The sequence below is a fragment of the Perca fluviatilis genome, chromosome 3 (assembly GCF_010015445.1).
Source record: "Perca fluviatilis chromosome 3, GENO_Pfluv_1.0, whole genome shotgun sequence".
Taxonomy (NCBI): domain Eukaryota; kingdom Metazoa; phylum Chordata; class Actinopteri; order Perciformes; family Percidae; genus Perca; species Perca fluviatilis.
In genome coordinates, this window is record NC_053114.1 from 29,235,579 (window position 1) to 29,255,995 (window position 20,417).

Below are 20,417 nucleotides of genomic sequence, written 5' to 3' on the forward strand. Positions count from 1 at the left end.
CACCATACCTAGAGATTGGCATGGGGTACTTTATCAGAATGCATAGTATCCTGAAGATGGGTTCATAAACTTATGAGCAGCACTGTATATTGTCAATGATATCGTGATATCTGATTTTGCAGACACATCCTGAAGGACTTACTTGAGTGTGGACACCGGTAATCTTGCTGAATGGGTGGTTGACAGAGGCGGCAGCGTTTGTTGTCACAGGTCTGATGAAAGGACCTTTATTTCTGTGAGCCACCTCATATGCACTGGGACGAGTCCAGCAAACATCCATGATGTGGAAACATGACTTCACACTACAGGCAGAGGAGGGACACAGTCAAGAGATGTAGGAAGGTCAAAATGACAACATCAAAATCTGAGGCAAGGTGGGCTCACTGGTTGCTATGGGGAAAGTCGAGCAGGTGATGCATTGTTACAAAGGGGTGGCTGAGAGCTTCCGAAGGGGCAATCCTCTCTTCTGCATCAATCAACAACATCTTCTTCAGCAGGCCCACAAACTCCAGACGGTCTGCCTTCTCCGCCAACAAGTCACTACCTTCCAGATTCATCACCAAGTTCACCTGGAAAACAAATGATTTCCTGCTAAAACTACTGGTCTTAATAACTGTTCATTAATAGATTACATGTTAAAAGAAAAAGGTAAAGTCAAATGAGAAAGGTTATATTACAGTGTGCTCAGTGTATGATGAATTAACACGTTTTTAATATGATACCCATTTCCTAAGAATGATAAACAATTAGTCATGAACGTTAATTCTTAAGAATCTCCTCTGACTTATGAAATAACAGACCTGAGCATGCTTTGATGGTTTCCTGGGGAATTCCCACCCATGATGTGTTTCTACAGAGTACTGTAAGTGAAACCTGAACTTTTATTTTTAAATTTGGGTTAAGCATTTATCTGAAAGGAAGTTGAGCTTGGAGGCACTCCTTTCTTTCCAAGTAATAACATGTGCATTATATTCATACAGCTGTGGGTGTACTTCCTCTACATCATCTCAACATTTGATGTTGAACTTCCTCAAGTCCTGTGAGGTACATTGTGGTCCGAGACGGCTGAACATACGTGCGCTATGTCTTCCAAACAGCTGAAGATGTACTTCCTGGCTTCCTTTGATTTCATTCCCGTCTCCGTCTCATGCTCGTCTGTTGACTACAGAAAAAGAAAATGTTTAGCGGGGCAGCAAGAACTGAATTCTGTTATGGTTTTAATGGTTTACTTTTCTATAAACTGGTTCATACGTGCTATGTAGGAAATTAAAAAACATGATTATACACAACATCAGATTCCAAAGAAGGGAGCCAGGGTGGGTATTCATGACTCATGAATACCCACAAAAATGCATGGCCTTAGAAAAATGTCATTGTAGAACTTAAGCTGATTCACAGTACGTGAAGCAATGTGAGGCTTTATCTTAACGGTTAGTTCTTCTGTGCATGTTTCGGTTTGTTTCAGAAAGTCATTGTTTCTTTATTGGGAACTGCAGTCTTTGTTTGCCCAGAGGGAGGAGGAAAATATTTGTCGACTGAGTTGGAGCTGACCTATGATTTTCACCATCAGGTTTAAGTGAAGCAAAACAAGAGTAAAAGGTTAGTTGTTTTGAATAAGCAGCAACAAGCCAATTCAGCACATTTTGCACGTATGTAAATACTCCTCACCTTTAGTCGCCATGCTGCATAAGGGGAGTCGGACTCTCTGCAAAAGAACCGTGCAGTCTTTGTACCCGCATTCAATAAATGTTCCCCTGGCAAACCTTGTGTCTGAGAAATGTAGCGAATCTGTTGGACATAAGAAGGACAGCGAGTAAGAAAACAGAATATGAACAGAAGAAGAAAAACATCTTGTAGCTAAATAAAAAGGCAATTTTAATGGGTTTAAAGTAGGAATAAAAAATTGTGTGTAATAACATTTTATATTAAACTATCTACATTTGTCTTAGTTCTTATGTCACTACAAGAATAAATGCTGTTTATTCACTGTTATTGTTCATTTCTCCATCACCCATGCTCTCTCCAAAACCAACACGTCACCAGAGCACTTCATACGGACACACACTTTTATGTACGGACAATTTACAAGGTAATTCACAGTGACATCACACTATCAAGAGTTAACGTTACTGTGTGTGGACGTGTACAGTGGGGATAACTGCAGAGACCTTGAAGATGGCACATTCCTGACCAATGGCTAAAGCCAAATGAGACCCAGCCTGTACTGAGCATAGCTTGTGTTTATGATCTCTGAAAGGTGTCAGGGTCTTTTCGATAACAAGGTTCCCGTCAATGCCAAATGTTTGCCATGTAATGATGCTTGTCAGTCAGATGCTGTGGGGCAAGAGTGTCACACATAGGTTTATGAGAGGAGGCCAGTGAGAAGCTTGGACTGACGTCAATCACACCCAAGTGTAAAGGACAACAACCATTAGAGATTCAGCGCTGCTAAAAAGCAAAGAGCCACACACTGGGAGAGGGGTGAGAATCATCAAGGAGTCACTGGACACATTCATATGAAGCATGTAATATATTATACGATCTATCTCTCCCTCTCTCTTTGAAATACACAAAAAATCTAGATGTAAAACAAACATGTCCTCACCCCTTTACTTAACATGTATGAAGTTTCCACCCTGCTGCCTGCTAAACGTAAATGAGTGTTTGTGAGGCACCTTACATCTTAAAAGTTAACTACAGAGACTGAAAATGTTTTTGTTTTTGTTGTTTGTTCAAGCTGCTCCCCCTGGCCAAGGTTTTTTTTGAGTTTGTTGCTGAGGTGCAAATACTGCAATGTGTCCGTGTTTGTGTGGGTGGGACCTACAGTATGTCTGTGTTAGTTGGCTATAGATGAGTTAATGATCAAGCAATGCATTCATTGGGATTCTGACGGCATGCATGATGAATGTAATCTCATCTGCTAAGAGATTAAGATGGGATGGTGGAGATCCCCTCGCTTATCTCCAGGCACACTAACATCCAAGTATCACAAAACACATTGGGCCCTATTTTATCGATCTAATCGCACAGCGTGAAGCGCATGGTGCAGGTGTGTTTACTTTAGGGTGTGTCCAAATCCACTTTTGCTAGTTTGACGGCAGAAAAAAGGGTCCATGCACTGCTGCGTTATTGACTTTAGACCAGGTTTTTGTTGGTCAATGACGCAATCACTTCCCGCTGCCTCAAGATAGCAATACGCCAAGAATTGACCTGAACACACTTCCCTGTAAAACCAGCACGCCCATGGGCGCGGGTGCATTTGCCATTTAAACGACGTGGGCGCTGGACAATCTTAAAATAGCAAAGACACTTGCGCCGGTCTTTGCGCCGCGCCGGGTGCAAGATAGGGCCCCTTGTGTCACTGTCCCTTTCTCCCTTTTGGATTTGCTCTTTCCTTTAGTCATTTTCACAGTACATGATTTACCAACCAAAATCTCCCTCTCTCTCTCATTTTCTGTCTTTCACATTCACTATTCATAACAGTAAAGGATTACTGACACTGTCCAACAAACTTTACCCTGAAGGTACATGGACTAAATTCCCCTCCATGTCCATAATATAGCTGTGCTGTAGTTCTGCAACATCATATAAACAGAAACAGACACAAAAAACAACACAGCCAGTATTGTGTGGGTTGGAAAATTCTTGTGATGGGAAAACCCTTATTTTTCCTGGAAGGCGTGTCTCTGCAGAGATCTCACAAACCAGTGAGGTCCCTGGTGCAAAGCTACTGCTCCACAAAACAAATATCTAGCGAGCCGGGGCCTGCTGCAGAGCAGACAGGAAGTACAGGCAGCATTTATTTTATGGCAGACCAGATAACAATAAACACCATAAAAGATGTATTTCAATGATATCCCTCACTGCAATAAATTACACAAGTACATCTCAGCTTAGGGCTGGGTACCGAACGTCGATACTTTTATGGTATCGAAAAAAATACTCCAATCCTATGAGTATCGAAAAATTCTTTATCTTTCGGTGCCAAATTTCGGTTCCAAAAGCGTCTGAGCACGTAAGCGCAAGCTTATCTGTCCTCTCTGCATATTGACACAGAGCGGAGCTCCGACCGACACACACACGCACACGGAGAGGTGCGGACGGAGTAAACGGACTGCAGTTTTGTTGAAGTCACAGAGTCACGGTTGGTTTCAAGTGTGGTTACAGTTTTTTAAAACTTCACGCAGACAGCGTTTGCTGCGATATGATATTAATGGCGAGCCGAAAGCGGTCGCGGTGCTGTTGACGTTACACTTCCTCTTACAAGCAGCCACAACGGTGGTTTCTCTGCCCTGATGACTGACTGACAGGCTGAGCTTGCAAGGCAATGCACTTTTATTAATGTTACTCTGAGTGAGCAGTTTTACCAGAATTTTTTAATTTTGATAACTCTTTTGATTGTTAAGGTGGAATTCTGAATTAAGGTGGAAAATAAAAGCTTTGTGTTTAATGTATTTTTGTTGATGTTGAAATGGATTTTAAAACATATGGTATCGAAAAAAGTATCGTTAGGAATCGGTATCGAAACTGAGGTATCGAAATTGGCACCGGATCGAAAGATTCTGAACGATACCCAGCCCTATCTCAGCTTAGAATAATGTACACACACCCGCCTACCTACCCGTTGTACAATGAATCTCTTCCACATTTTTCGACATTGGGGTATTGTAGTTTGTGCTAGAGCTGCAAAGATGAATCGATTAGTCTGATTCAATGTGAATATTTTTTAGTTTCTTCACTCCTCTGACAGTAAACTGAATATCTTTGAGTTGTGGAAAAAAAACCAAGACATTTGAGGACGTCATATTGGGCTTTGGGAAACACCGATCCACATTGTATAGACCAAACAACTGAATCGATTCATCGAGAATCGTTAGCTGCAGCCCTAGTTTGCGCCAGCTTACAAACAGAAAGATTCCTCCTGAACCCCACTAAACCAAATCCTTTTTGCTTCCAGTGACACTCCAGGTTGCCAGCTAGGCCGAGCCCCAAAGAAAAAAAGAAAAGAGCACACATAACTTTGGGCTCTGCAATAGTGTGCACTGACCCCCATGGTTGCACCACTTATACGGTGCCTGAGGAAGCAAGAGATAGAGAGGGGATCATGAAAAATATGGGGAATGGAGTCATACCCAAGACAGCACAAGGGCTAATCATAGCCACTCATAATGAGACACTGGCTGAATCGTGAGGTTTGTCGCATCAAAGAGGTGAGCAGCCTCGTGCTAGTGAAGTAAAATATGGTGTGACTGGGGGATGAGGTAAGGAGAGGGGAGGAAGGGAGGAGGAGGAGGAGCCAGAGTTATAAATACAATATGCTGTGTGGCATGGAACAAGACCCCTTGCAGAAAGATAAGAAGAAGAAAAGGGGGAGGAAGGGGTTAGGGGGGAGGCAGTCAGCTCTGGCCAGACCACCCTGTGGCCCCTGGATGACACTTCACACTAGCAGTCAGCTGTCTAGCTGTTTACTGACATGCAGTCAGTTGGCTTTTTATTTTAGGCGATACCAATTTACAAGCTTTCTATTTTGAAGTTTGAAGGACTGATTAGGGTTGGATGATGAATTGGCATATGACGATGTCCACAATGAAACATCACGATGGACTATGACATTCTTATGCAATTAAAGCCTCCAGAACATGAGAATCCCAAATAAAATATATTTTCATCTTTAGTCCTATGCTCCTGCACGGTCTGCTTTTCCAAATTGAATATCCTGCACATGCATGGTGCATGGCAAAGAGAGACAGTGTTTCCTATGTTGGGTGGTGGGTGGTAAAGCATAGTTTAGTCACAGCACAGGGATTCAGTATATTACTCAAAGGCACATGACAAGTACAGGGATCCTCCAGGATGTGCTTCCGACTCTACTACATAACCATTCTGCTAAAACTGGCCAGGGTGGGAAGTTCAGACATCCCAGAGAACATCCAGAGCTTAACATTCACTGCAGGTATTTTAATCAGCAGACAACAATAGACAGTAACAGGAGAGGTGCAAGATCCAACAGGCTGAAACCTAATGTGATATGCTTCTGTTTTCTTTCTATAGATTACTCAAGCCCTCTAACACAATCCAGTACCCGTGTTTACACTGTACATGGATTCAAAGTAAACCATTTACACACAGCAGACTTTGATCTCTATCTGATACATTCTACAGGTTCCTTCTCACCTGTTATCTTGCTTTTTATTTTATTCTCTCTTACGCTCCTTAACTATGACAACGTTATCCCATCCACTCTTGTCAACCCCATCAGATCCAAGCAGTCCCTTACTAAATCGAGGAGGCTCCCCCCAGATATCTCTACGGCAGCTTTGCGACATGCTGACTGGCTCGTGCAAAAACAGATTCGTCATATTTAGACTGGTGGTGCTGCGCTCAAGTCAAATCTCTTTCGGAGGTGTTGAGTTATCTCTCCTGTCTCATTCCTAGGGAGAGTGAAAAATGATGCCAGGCCATAAAAATACTTTGGTATGAGTGGAGTGTGCAGTGGGGCTTAGTGCTGTAATGTAGGGTGCTGTATGGGACAAAACAGGATCTGACTGAGGCTCTGTTGGCAGGCTTTGAGTAGATAGGGCTCCAGGGCAGGGGAAAGCAGCTCAACATAAGCCCAGCTCAGTCTAGTCCTGCGAAGACACGGTCAGTGCTCCACTGGGAGGGGCAGACGTCCAACAGCTCCTAACAGACATACCATCAATCACAATAATATGCCTTTCTGCTCACTGTCACAGACACCAGCTGATACAATCCTCAGGGTACGTACGTCACCAAGGAAGCAGAAAATACTGCACTAATTTGTTACTGTAAGTCACTTGAGCCCACAGTCTCTTCCTTCATTTAAACAATCCATCTCTGTCTTTCTTTCCGTGTGTAATTATGGACAAAGGTTTTTCTTTCCCTAAACCTCAAAAGTTTCCTCTCCTTTCTATCCATGTCGTCCGGCAAAAAAAAATCCCTTCAGTACCCTTAAAACGCCATTTAGTCTAAATCTCACACAGAATATAATAACAGAGTTTTCCTACTGTATACACTGTGACAATGTTGCATTCTTGTCCTAGCTTCAAGACATACATACTTAAATCTGCTGCTGAACCTCTCTGTCTGCCTTTTTATGGCTTTGTCAGCATCTTCCCCAAGGAATCTTTGCAACACGTATTTTGGGAGATTTAGACTAAAGTGGTCATGGATCACATATGCCGCAAACTTCAACAGTGGGAGCCATGTCTGTGTCAGTAACTTGAAGGCACGCCTGTAATACAAAGCTGGATTGAGTGCAAACTAAGAAACAAAAACACACCGAACCCACACCTCTGGGTTGCTTTGATTGGTAATGGAAGGAAGGCCCACTGCGCCAGAGCAAACCAGTTTCCATGTGGAGATGGTACAGAGGGGAGAGACTGAGTCATAGAAGTTGGAACCAGAAGTTGGAGATGCTGGGATACGTTGCATATAGAACAGAAAATAGAGGATAGCAGTAGGCCTACAGGAGGGCTTGAAAAGCGGAAACTTCACAAACAATGATAAACAAGAGCCAATGGCAGCTAAAAAGTGAGCAGTGGTGAGAAGATGGTTGTTTACCTGGTCGTACTCCAGGGCCCCAGGGTAAAGGGGCCAGCCCAGAAAAAGTTCAGCTATGACACAGCCCAAGGACCACATGTCTATGGCTTCACAAAACGACAATCCCAAAATAATCTCTGGAGCCCTGTGAACGGACAAAAACAAACAACTGTTAGTCTAAGGTCACACAATAATGACATGTAATATGAAAATATTAAACAGTAATATGAAAATATTAAACAGTGATATACTCGTACATAATTTTTCATATAACGATAGTTAAATAATATGTTTTGGTGCCATCTTTACATCTTTAGAGCTCTGTAACAAACTTCATAAACCATCCGCTAAACACTAAGATACAGTACAGGCCAAAAGTTTGGATACACCTTGTCATTCAATGCATTTCCTTTTTATTTTCATGACTATTTACATTGTAGATTTTCACAGAAGGCATCAAAAGTATGAATGAACACATATGGAATTATGTACTTAACAAAAAAGTGTGAAATAACTGAAAACATGTCTTATATTTTAGATTCTTCAAAGTAGCCACCCTCTGCTTTTTTATTAATAATGGAAAAAATTCCACTAATTAACCCTGACAAAGCACACCTGTGAAGTGAAAACCATTTCAGGTGACTACCTCATGAATCTAAAATATAAGAGACATATTTTCAGTTATTTCACACTTTTTTGTTAAGTACATAATTCCATATGTGTTCATTCATAGTTTTGATGCCTTCAGTGATAATCTACAATGTAAATAGTCATGAAAATAAAGAAAAACTTTGAATGAGGTGTGTCCAAACTTTTGGCCTGTACTGTACATACATAAGAATATAAACTCCTTTGATATATTGTTTGTAATTTATTATTTATAATAATTAAGCATTTAAGTGTTTACATAAAAGCTATACAGTACAATTTTTGCACTAACACCACCTTAAAACCATTTTCCTCAATTTCACTAATGATGTATTGCTTTTGGGCGGTGTAGGCTGGTGCTGATTACTTGAGGAAATATAATGTATAATGTATAATAATGTTGTGGAATTCCCGTTTATGGCGAGTCAGATGGGAATTTGTGCTACATGTGTATCGGTGCCAAGTGACTTGTAAGTAGGGATGCTAATTTCGATTTTTTTTCTGACCGATAGCCGGCCCTCGTTAACGGGCCATTCACCATTATCTGACAAGCAGGACACTGAGTCCCAGTTTACCGGAGGCTCGTACACACGTTCCGCAGACAGCTGCACACTTGTACCCGTTGCGCTGCCGCGATGTTATGTGCATTGTTCGTAAACACATGCAGCCACTTTCCTGGAACCGCTTGGGCACCTGCGTAACCAACACTGGCAGTTTAAATTGGCCGTCCTACACACAAAGTATGCCAGGCAGTAAACAGTTGTTAATTTACATCCCTACTTAAGTACGTAAGTCAGTGTTGTGCGTGAGAGTTGCCTAGCCAAGCGTCAGCAGGCTGAGTCAGTGGGTTAGCAGGTCAGCCAGGCCGGTATAAGAGCTTTGACAGGCTGTTGTATCACAGTCGGTCATTAGCCTACCTCTTCACCTATTTGCTCGCTCAGTGTTACTTCAAGTCAACTCCATAATAGCACTGTAATACCATGTCACGAGGATGGCTAGTGGTGACGCAAGCCGGTCAGCAGTAATACATGTAAGACATGCTGACAACTGAAGAACTCGGCGTTTAGGACACACCACAAAGCCTTTGCACAATAGGTTTATCTACATCCTATCATTACTAGTGAAACAGTTGTACATTTTTGCTCCCCAACTTGCACATTAAGTTTATCTATATCTATTTAAACAGTTGTACATTTTATTTCCAAATTGTATATATTTTAAATATTGCTCGTGTAGTATTCAATCATTATTTCATGTATATTGTTTCCTATTATTTAATGTATACTCTGTATGTGTGCTGTGTGTCTGATATTTTGCTGCTGCAACACCGTTATTTCCAATTTTATGGGATCAATATCTATCCATCTATCCATCTATCCATCCATCAACTGTGACAATGCACTGACAGCATGATGTAGCCTGATACAAGTCTTGGTGTGCAGGAGTGGCCTCCAAGCTTATCTCACTAAATAAATATATATGAAACACCATAAAGGCAGAAAACTCTGTGAGTAAGTCACTCCAGGCAGGAATCACTCTGTCCAGCTGGTGCAAAAGACGTTACACGGAGCATGCTGTTGTACGGCTGTATACAGATTCAAAAGGAAGGAATCTAATAAAGAATTTTTTGTGAGCGTGAAGTTCACGAGATGAACGTTTTTCCAGGAAGCTGCAAGCAGCACGCAATCGGCCCCTTCAGAACAGGCATGTTTTGAACGGGCACTGCACTAGTTAAACCTATAAGACACAACGACTACCTAATAGGGGTGTAACGGTACACAGAAATTACGGTTCGGTTCATACCAGTTTAGGAGATATGGTTCGGTGAGTTTGGCACAGCTGAAAAAATCCCAAAAGCATAAGGATACATTTATTTTCATTTACTTTGAACAGACAGTAGTGCAAGTCTAGAAGGAAGCAGACACACCAGCGCACAAGTATAAATCCTCACTACGGCGTAAGCCATCCACGTAGGCTACGGCGTAGACTCTGCGTAGATGCAATGAATTGGCCAAAATGTTGAAGGATGTTATGTGACATTTTCCTTCCATTCCTTATTTTATGTAACAACAGGGCTGGGGGATAATTCAACATGGTTTATAATCTTAATAATTGTATTAATACAAATATATTGAGATCCTGCTATGATAATTATTTCAAGTTATACCCTTATTGCCTATATATATACACACACACACACACACACACACACACACACACACACTATGATAGCATTGCTCAGAATAACTCCGCTAAAAATGATGTGAGAGAAACATGAGTGACTGACCTATCATTTCACTTCCGTTCAGCATACACAAGATAAACCCTAACCCTCAACAAACTATTTTCCATCATGAAGGAATCCAGAGGATTTAAATAATCTAAAGAACGACTATTTCAGAAAGCTGGACATACCAACTAAGGCAATCCTGAGACAACTACTCTGACGTCTTTGAAGCCATATGGGACCGAATGGTGTGGGACATATGGATAGCAACAGCAAATTTAAGACCTGCTAAAATAGGTTTTAGAGACTTATTCATCACATGGTCCAAACAAATGCACACAACAGCTGGTGCAGTAGGCAACATAGCAGCAGAAAACCAACCAGGCAGTTATGCCAAACATTTCAGCCTCACAGGCGTGTCCTATTTTTAAGGAACAGGTTTTCCGTGGAGGAGAGAGAAGCTAGATATCAACCGGGTGCCAACCATGTGTGACGTCACCCATTGGTTTGTGGAGATCTTCTATGAGTCGTCGAGTTTGCCGTTACGGGCGCAGCCATCCTGGTTGCGGGTGTGACGATTTTAGACGAGAGGGAGGAGTGAGGGAGGAGCGCTTACACTCTACGTTACATACTTTCACTGGCAATCACTTCATAGCCACGCCCTAAAACACCCCCTGCTTTATCGCCGATTTTAAAATCAATTATTAATTCAAGTAATTGAAATCATAATTCAAAAAATGAACATCATTCTGTGTTGCAGAAGACTTAAAACTAGCAATTGAGACCATAAACTCATTATGAAAATGTTTACTGAGGTAATAAATCAAGTAAGAAGTGGGTCACTTTCTCATAGACTTCTACAGAAATTGAACTCCTTTTGCAACCGCATGTGTCGCCCCTGCTGGAATTCAGATAGAACGCAGGTTTAAGGCACTTACGCATTTGCAGCACTTCGCCGAACCGGACGCATTGTCCATTCATATTTACAGTCAATGATATCAACACAATTGCATTCATCAGGACACCAGGCTAATCAGAATCTGAACAACTTGAGCAGCACAACAAGGCATTATCGGGTTGGTCTAGTAGTTAGAGACAACTCTGTAACCAAAACCTGACAGTCATGACCCCTGCAACAGCCAATGCATAAGTGCATCAATAGCTGCTATTCAAACTTCTGAGTTTGACAGCCTTCCGACTCAATCAATTTAAGATGTGCAGGATAAGCGCTTCTATACATGCCTCAAAAATCTGCTTTAATTAACAATCGGTCCCTATTTCTTAAAGTCAAAAAGCCTGCTAATCGGGTCCTATGTAAAACAATAGTCACTATAACAAAACAACTCAGCAGTATGGCCATGTCAGGGATACAGTATTCTTATCCACGTGATAAACAACATTTTAAGATTGCCCTGGGCTGTTTTCAAAATCTAACAACCTGGAAGAAATACATCAACCATAATAAGGATGCCAGTATACACGTAGGCAGTCCCAGAAATCAAAACCTGAAGCTGTTCCATTTTTCAGGAAAATAACAAAGACAAGGATCAAGAGAAGGAAGGAATAGAACATTCAGGAGTCATCTTATGTTTAGCGCTTTCTCATTTGTTTTTTCCCCCGTCAGAATCCACCAAAGATTATGCAAAGTGCTTCTGGGCACACAGACGATGGTTACATTGTATTCTTTTTTTTAATATAATATACTTTTGTTCCTCCTTTTACCTTCTGAATGCACAATAGCAGTGCAACATGTAAAATCACAGAGTGAAATAAAGAGAGCCAAACAAAAAACAGCAGGTCTTCCTCTCTTGTTGCCATGGCTGCACGTCCAAATCAACCCAACTCCAGCATCTTCCTGTGAAACCAAATATATTTTCCATCCTGAGGGTATGAAGTAACCGCTGAGGGCCACTGAATGCTACAGGAGCAGAAGCCTTGTGACTGTTCACCGCCACATGCAAGAGCTCTGGAGGAAACGGACAGGTGAGACAACAAAAAGATGAGCAAGGTGATGGATGCTTTGCAAGGATAGACTTCCGCTGTGACACTTAACAGGAATAAAATGGCTATAGACAATACATGAATTAGTGTTCCTAAACAGGCACAAACTCAAAGACAAATGATAGCACAAAGCACCTGTACTAGGGCTGCAACTAAAGGCCGGGACACACAGGGCCGATAATCGGCCGTTGGACAGTCTGGCGAGGTCAGTGACTCGAGTCGGTTGGGTGTGTCCCGTGCCGTCGTCCGCCTGGGGGGCTGTCAGCGTTCATTTTGGCCGACCTGACATGTTCAGTCGGCGGCAGGGCAGTCGGGACTCACCCGGAAATGGCGAGCGGAATGAGCCTGACTAGAGTCTCTCAAAATCTGATGAAAATCTTTTAAACTGACCTTTGTCGATCTGAAATGAAGACAGATTCAGCAACTGCATGGCCTATTTCTTGCTTAAAATGTTTTCAGAAACACGTTTCAGTGAACTATTGTAGTACAATATGAGATCATATTCTGAACGAGCCGCCATCACAGTCTGGCTTTGAATTTCCGGAGAAAACAAACCCATGTGACGCGTTCGTCCAATCAGCTGCCGGTTTTCATTTCTTGGGCAACAATACAGAGTAGCGCCACCTGCTACTATGGAGACGTATTACGTTTCTCAAGTCTGTGTCGCCTCAGTGTGTTCCGAGGCAGTTTTCTGGACCTCGGGGACCCGACTGATCTTTTCGACTGGCTTTTCTGTCGACGGTCAGCTGTCTGGCTGGTGTGTCTTGGCTTTAGCGATTATTTTCATAGTCGATTAATCGGTTGATTTTGTTCTCGATTAATCGATTAGTTGTTTGATCTCTAAAATGTCAGAAAATGGTGAAAAATGTGGATCAGTGTTTCCCAAAAGCCCAAGATGACGTCCTGAAATGTCTTGTTTTGTCCACAACTCAAAGACATTCAGAGGAGACTGTCACAGAGGAGAGAAGAAACTAGAAAATATTTATAAACATTTTAAGAAGCTGGAATCAAAGAATTTTTACTTTTGTCTTTAAAAAATGAATTATCAAAATAGTTGGCGATTAATTTAAGAGTTGACAACTAATCGATTAATCTTTGCAGCTTTAACCTGTACATAAGCACCTTTTAGATAACTTAACTGGACTGGAATGACATAATTAAGGTAAAGTTTAACACACAGGCAAAACTGCAATTATCCTATTCAATGACCCGACGCAAATAGCTGCACCTAAACAGTTATTCATCCAAAACCAACTTCCAAACACGCAAAACATTCATGTTCTATTCTTCAATGTCCTGCAAATAACTTTATATCTTTGTATGAAAACTGAACATGCCAAAAGACAGAGGGGTGCACATCAGGTCTGGTGACTGATACTTCTGCGCTGGTTAAAGGTTGGAAATGAATGACTATGAGTGAGACAAGAGTTGTCTACAATATCACTGTTCAAAGGCTGGAAATGAATGTTGGAAGGGAGACAAGAGTTGTCATGAATATCACTGTGTTTAAAAGGGTTCCATAGAGCCTCATGCGTTATCAGTGAAAAACACATCCAGAGGCAGCGGAGGGGAAAAAGAAGCATCTTCAAAGAGCTTTCTGTGCCGCATTGTCAGATGCCCTTTTCAAAACTCCCCAGCTCACTTTCCAACCTTTCGATCACTGTATGCCATAGCATTTTAGCAATGCTGATTAAGTTGAAGTTGAAAATAGTTTAAATAATCTTATGAATACTTTTTTTATTTTTTTAAACTACCTGTGCTTTTAATGATTTTGACATGGTACACTATGTAACATTTGGTTTTGGTGAGTTCACTACAGAACAAGACCTGACTGAGAATAGCAAACTCTGCATTGGATGGAAACCATCACTAACAAACCGTAATGCACAATGCTGAGCGCAGCAGTAACAGCAGGCCGAGCACGGGCACTCGACGGTGCCAAGTATAACCCGCCCACACTGCAGGTATGATATTCAGCAACGATCACAAAATAAAACCAAAAACAGGCAAGAGTAATGGTACAATTTGGTTGCCATTTCTTCTCCTCCTCACAGCCTGAAGCTTCCAATATATTTTACTGCTCCTTTGTGGATAGCTCTGACCAATGAAAACACGTCTTTCCCTGGTCAACAAGTTCAACTGTTTTCTCCTTCATCTCAAACAGCTGCTTCCCTTCTTCCTTCAATACAGCACTAACGATGTCAATAGTCCTCTTCACATAGCAAGGAAGCCAGCTTTGCACACTGTCCTGTTGGAAAGTGTATTATTAACTTTTGAAAATGGCTGTTTCCTTTGCTTCTAGTATTTGTGTCAAGCTAGGCTAAATATACCCCAGATATATCTTCATACTGTACGTACTGCACAGATAAAAAAATTGATATTAATCTTCTTTGACTGAGATATTAAACAAGCACATTTCCCAAAATGTGAGTACTCCTTTGATAGGCATTTCTGGTAAGTGCTTTTTTCTTCAGATGCATCTTATTTTTATCTCACTTGAAGAAGAAAAAAAAAAAAAAAACAATGCAGAAATGAGTCTTATTCTTTGCAAGAAGGGCCATGGCAGAGCAGAGAAATTATCTCCATCTCTATTTCTTATTCATGGCCATTATCTCACACTCCAAAAATAGTTCTCTGATCCTCTCTGCTCGGTCCTCACAGGGAGGAATAAAGTGTAAAGTGGCATCCAGCTCACACAGAGAACAGCAAATAAGGGTGACTACACATAGGGAGGGGGTCATTGTCACTGCATACTTACACAGGCCTTTTGAGTAAACTTGTTCGGATAAATAAACTAGTTTGGGCTACACTGCAGTTGGCATAAGCTCAGCCACAAAGACAAACTGACTACATGGTGACTTCACGATGAAAGAATGGAGCTTTACCGCACGTCTCTTCCAGGAACTGTAATTCCACACACTCATGGTATTCTGCATTATTCAGTGGAACACAGAGGTAGTGAAGCAAAGGCAGTTTTACAGATGTTAACCATTAGAGATGTAACGATGCATCGTGAATCGGTTAAAAATCAATTTAAATGTGTAAAGATTACAACCGGTTTTTTTCGTGACACTAGTTAACGCTGACACTAGTTAACTGTCGGATAAACAACAGTGAAGGGAGTGTTGCGTTTGGGTCCGGCACTGTAAACCTGTGTTGCGTTCAGTGTTGTTGTAAAATCCCATTCTGCCATAGAGTGTTTCTTCTTTTTGTTGTTTAACAGCAAATTACTGGTGAAAAAAAGTTGTTACAAATAATTGTTATTACATTTTAAATAAACAATTTAAATGTAACCATATGGCCTTCGCAAACAAGCATTTCTTTAATCTTTTTATTTATTTATTGTTATTTAAAGGAACGACTTATTGGGAATTTAGCTTATTCACCGTAACCCCCAGAGTTAGACAAGTCGATACACACCCTTCTCATCTCCGTGCGTGCTGTAAAGCTGTCTGACGGCTCCAGCGGCATCAGGCCATAACAGAACAGGCAGGTGAATGGTTGCAGTAATCCTACTGCTCCGAATAAGTGAGAAAATAACGCCAACATGTTCCTATTCACATGTTGTGATTTGTAGAGTCACAGCGTGTACAAAAAACTGAGAATATAGTTCCCGGTTTGTTTACAGTTAGAAGATGTCTGTGTCTCATGTTACGTTGTTTTTTGTACACGCGGTGACTCTACAAATCACAACATGTAAATAGGAACATGTTGGCGTTATTTTGTCACAATTCGGAGCAGTAGGCTAGTTGGAACCATTCACCAGCAGGATCTGTGCTGGGCTAAGCTAATGCTGGAGCCGTCAGACAGCGTTACAGCACGCACGGAGATGAGAAGGGTATGTATCGACTTGTCTAACTCTGGGGGTTACGGTGAATAAGCTAAATTCCCAATAAGTCGGCGTGTTTCTTTAAGATTTCAGTTTCACTTTTGATAATGACACGTGCTGTTTAGCACAGTTTATATAAATAAACTTTTAACAGAAATTTCATTGTTAAAAAAATTAATTAAAAAAATAAATAAATAAATAAAAAAATCGCAAGAAAATCGTATTGTGAACTTAAAATCGTGATTATAAATCGAGTGTTGCGCTCAATGTGCTGCTGACATGAAGCCAGTGTTAATGAAGGACTTTATTTTCCAGTTCAGGTGGACTGACCTTCTGCTCTATAGCATTGCAGTTTAAAATATTATAAATTCAGCTGGCTCTTGACAAGATAACAAGAACCCTTGCCTGAGGTTAGGCCTAATTAAAAAGATGGGGGTGCCCGGGTAGCTCACTTGGTGGAGCGCGCCCATATGTGGAGGTTTATTCCTCGACGCAGAGGCCCAGGGTTTGAATGCAACCTGCAGCACTTTCCTGCATGTCTTCCCCCTCTCTCCCCCTTTCATATCTGACCTGTCCTATCAATTAAAGGCGGAAAAGCCCCAAAAAATAATCTTAAAAAAAAAACAAAAAAAAAACATAAGGGTCAATTTTAGAAAACAGAAACAAATGAAAGCTTTTTTTTTCCTTGCACAACTATATGGAATTCCTTGACCGATGTCATGTAAAGGCTATAGTAAACGTAGCATGTACAGCTTAAGGAGCAATTACTTTTATTTGATGTACATGCTTTTGTAATTTTATGAGGAAAAATTAAAACAAAGCTTACAGACAACCCAGTTTATTAATCAATTGAAATCTATTTTAAGCCTAACATTTGCCAGAATACAAGGCAAAAGGAGCAAGCTATCAACAATGTACAGCCTTGACAACAATTATCTTTGCTTATTGTTGCCAACTGCACACCCTTAGTGAATGATGCAATGTTCAAGGTGAAGTCTCCCAACTTATTATTTATGAAAACACCCTCAAGGACATACAGGCTTTCTGGAATACAAAGCTGATATTGGAATTTGAAGCACTTTCTGCAGTTTTACTTTTCTGTTATTATATTTGAATGTTTGTTAAACTACCAAATCAAATAGGCATGCCAGAAAGGCTAGTATTTTGAAGCAGTAGTATCACAGCACATTATGCTGAACTGTGTCTGCCCACTGTGGTATTATCATAAATTCTGCAGAATTATTCAAACAATATTTGTACCATAACACGCTGGCAAAAGCCAACAATTAAGTGTTCACTGAGTTGAGTTTGCACACATTTAATGTAGCCTAATGTAACAACAAATGCGCAGCTTTGCAAGAGGACAGCCAAAATACCATAAAAAGATGCATTAGCTGCTCTGGTAACTGCACTAGTTCTTGTTATTTATACCAGTAACAACATATTTTATTAAAACAATGCGACCGTTGGCACAACACCAGCAAAGTAATTTGCTGGCGGAAATATGAAGCAGTGTATGTCAGCACGTAGCACAGATTGGCACGACAACGAGAAGTGATCAGCAATGAGCCTTTAGCATGTGAGCACACGTTTGAGAGATTCTTGTAAACCTTAAGGGAGTTGCTACCGTCACAGCTCCAAAGATACTGATTTGACACATTAAAGTGGACTGAAAACCAAATAACTACATTTTGTTAATTAAGTAGAAGATGTTAAAAAAAACACCATCATGAGAACTAACTGATGCATAATATAGGTTCTTGCTAAATGACAGATTGCAAAACTACTTTGGCATGCTACTTAGGCCATATAAATACCTGGAAACACAAATTACCCACTAACCCAAAGAAGTACACAGTTCATAACAGGGGAGATGTTTGTGTGTCTACAAGTTTTCTGTCCGGATGATTACTTGCTCATTCTTTAAAAATGTCATACCCACTTTTCAGGGAAAAGTTAATATCCAAATATTCAATGTGTGAAAGAAAATGAACTACAGCTCGTAGAGGTACTGGTTAATCTGGGACAGTCTAGAGCATAATTGCCATTACATGCCAAATTGTGGCATAGGAACACAAACAAAAAGGTTTTAACTGTAATAATGCTCCTGCAAGTTTAATGCAATAAATTCTTAATATGCGGCAAAATTAAAATAATTAAACATTAAAAAACAAAAGTGAAAGGACATCCACATCGAAATAATTTACTACCATGTCCCATTTCCATCTAAATCTGCCTGAATAGTTTGCCTTTAGCAATTATTTAGTTGAATATGTAACTAAAAATGTATATTATTTATTATTAATAAAGGGAATTCTAGAAAATTGAGCAAGGAGAGCTCCAACTAAGCTGGCTGTGCAAATCAGGGTGGCAAAATTATGAGCGTGCTTGTAAATTGTGGAAGCGGCTGGTGTAAATGTCAAACTTATGGTTTGAGTGTCTGATAGATAAGATTTAGATTACTGACCAACAAATATTTAATGCTGCGCACAAACTCAAATGAACATATGAAAACCAAAACAGCTGATGTTAGAGCTGGTTGACCTTGAGTGAGTAAGTGAGAGCTCTCTAGTATTTCAAGCTGTCCCTATTTCATTCTGGCTGCCTATGTGCTTCACCATCTATAGAAGTCAAAGCCCACTGGCCAGCATCCCAGGAACTATTTTAAGCAACCCTTCACTCCTAGCCTCAGCAACACTGTTCCCTCAAAGTATGCTTTGCATACTCCTGTCTGCAATGGGGTACAAACTAGGGAGGAAACACATTTTTACAAAGCATTTTTCATCTATTAGGGTTTTGCAACTTTGTCCTGACCAGAGAATCAAATCAGAAAAAAAATCTAAATATTCAGCAATAACATTACATACTGAAGTATCTACTAAAGTGAAGTCCATAATGAATATAAGTAAAATGCCCCTCAGCCTATAGCCTATCACAAGTATCATAGTACAAATAACTGGCAAAACTGTATTACAAAAAAAAATGTATTTACATATTTATTTGCATTGGCATAAACAAAGCCTGATGACAACTCCACGTAACCCTACCAAATGACAGTGATAGGTATAATATGTTAAGTAATTATTATTTTTTTAACTTAAGGATACAATGTGTTGCCAGATAAGTCACTTAGTGTTTCCCACACATAGACTAATGTGTGGCAGTGCGCCTCACTATCAACACCGGCCGCCGCACATTGCGTTTCGTTATTATTATTATTTTTAAATTCAATTTAAAACACGTTCTTCTGAATTTCCTTTCCCTGCTCTCCTCTGTCACTTGTGTCTCCCCCCCCCCCCCCCCCCCCCACACACACACACACACACACACACACACACACACACACACACACACACACACACACACACACACACACACACACACACACACCTTTGCAAGAGGATAGTGTTTGGTGTTTTTAGCCCCCAACATAGCCTTTCCCCCTCCCCACAAATTGCTTTCTGTTCTGTGGGAAACACGGTCACCCGTTTATCGAACACCTTCCATCTGTGTATCAAAATACACACCATGCAACACCTGTGAGAAACTGCTGGCCACCAAAGTTTAAAGTGAGAGTTGAAACAGCTGCACGGTTGGTTCACATCCTCCTCCGCAAAAGTACAGCAAAGCACGAAAGTTCTATTTTGAGCTAATATTCACAAAAATGATGAATTGAATAATGTGTGGGATGAAAAGAGAATGCAATAATTAGATGTATTTTTCCACTTGGTCAAAGCAAGTATTGTCTTCTCACTTTAGTCAGTGAAGAAAAGCTACAGTAAATGCAAATAGAGACAGAGATCAAATCATCTATTTTCATCGATAGCATTTTTATTCCTGGCGGAGCATACTGCTGCATTTGCTTAGTGTGCAGGCAGTGAAAATTATTTAAATGCCATGTAAATGCCTTCCACTACAAACAACTAGCACTGACCTGAATGTGGCTTATACATCCTGCTTACTTTTTCCCGGGCTCAGAAACCTTGGTACAAATTGATCATGCTTCTTTGTCTTAAGTCTTAAGACAAAGAAGCATGATCAGTTTGTACCACAAAATCCATTGACTTAATCTTGCCAAGCTGCAAGAAATTGTGCAAGAAATTGTGACCACGAGGCTTAAAATGCAGACATTCCTAATAGTTTTTGCTTAGG

At 40.7% G+C, this 20,417-nt stretch overlaps 1 protein-coding gene across 7 annotated transcripts in view; it reads right to left on the reverse strand.

Annotated features, from left to right (window-relative positions):
- LOC120555471 (homeodomain-interacting protein kinase 3-like) overlaps window positions 1–20,417 on the reverse strand; it is a 51,331-nt gene that overhangs the window by 17,726 nt on the left and 13,188 nt on the right. For all 7 annotated transcript variants that reach the window (XM_039794168.1, XM_039794167.1, XM_039794166.1 and 4 more), the window contains exons 3-7: window positions 7,582–7,705; window positions 1,669–1,788; window positions 1,076–1,162; window positions 385–569; window positions 143–302 (exon numbers count right to left, since the gene is read on the reverse strand). In XM_039794168.1, the coding sequence (XP_039650102.1) occupies window positions 143–302; window positions 385–569; window positions 1,076–1,162; window positions 1,669–1,788; window positions 7,582–7,705 (676 nt within the window). The remainder of the gene's footprint in view (window positions 1–142; window positions 303–384; window positions 570–1,075; window positions 1,163–1,668; window positions 1,789–7,581; window positions 7,706–20,417) is intronic.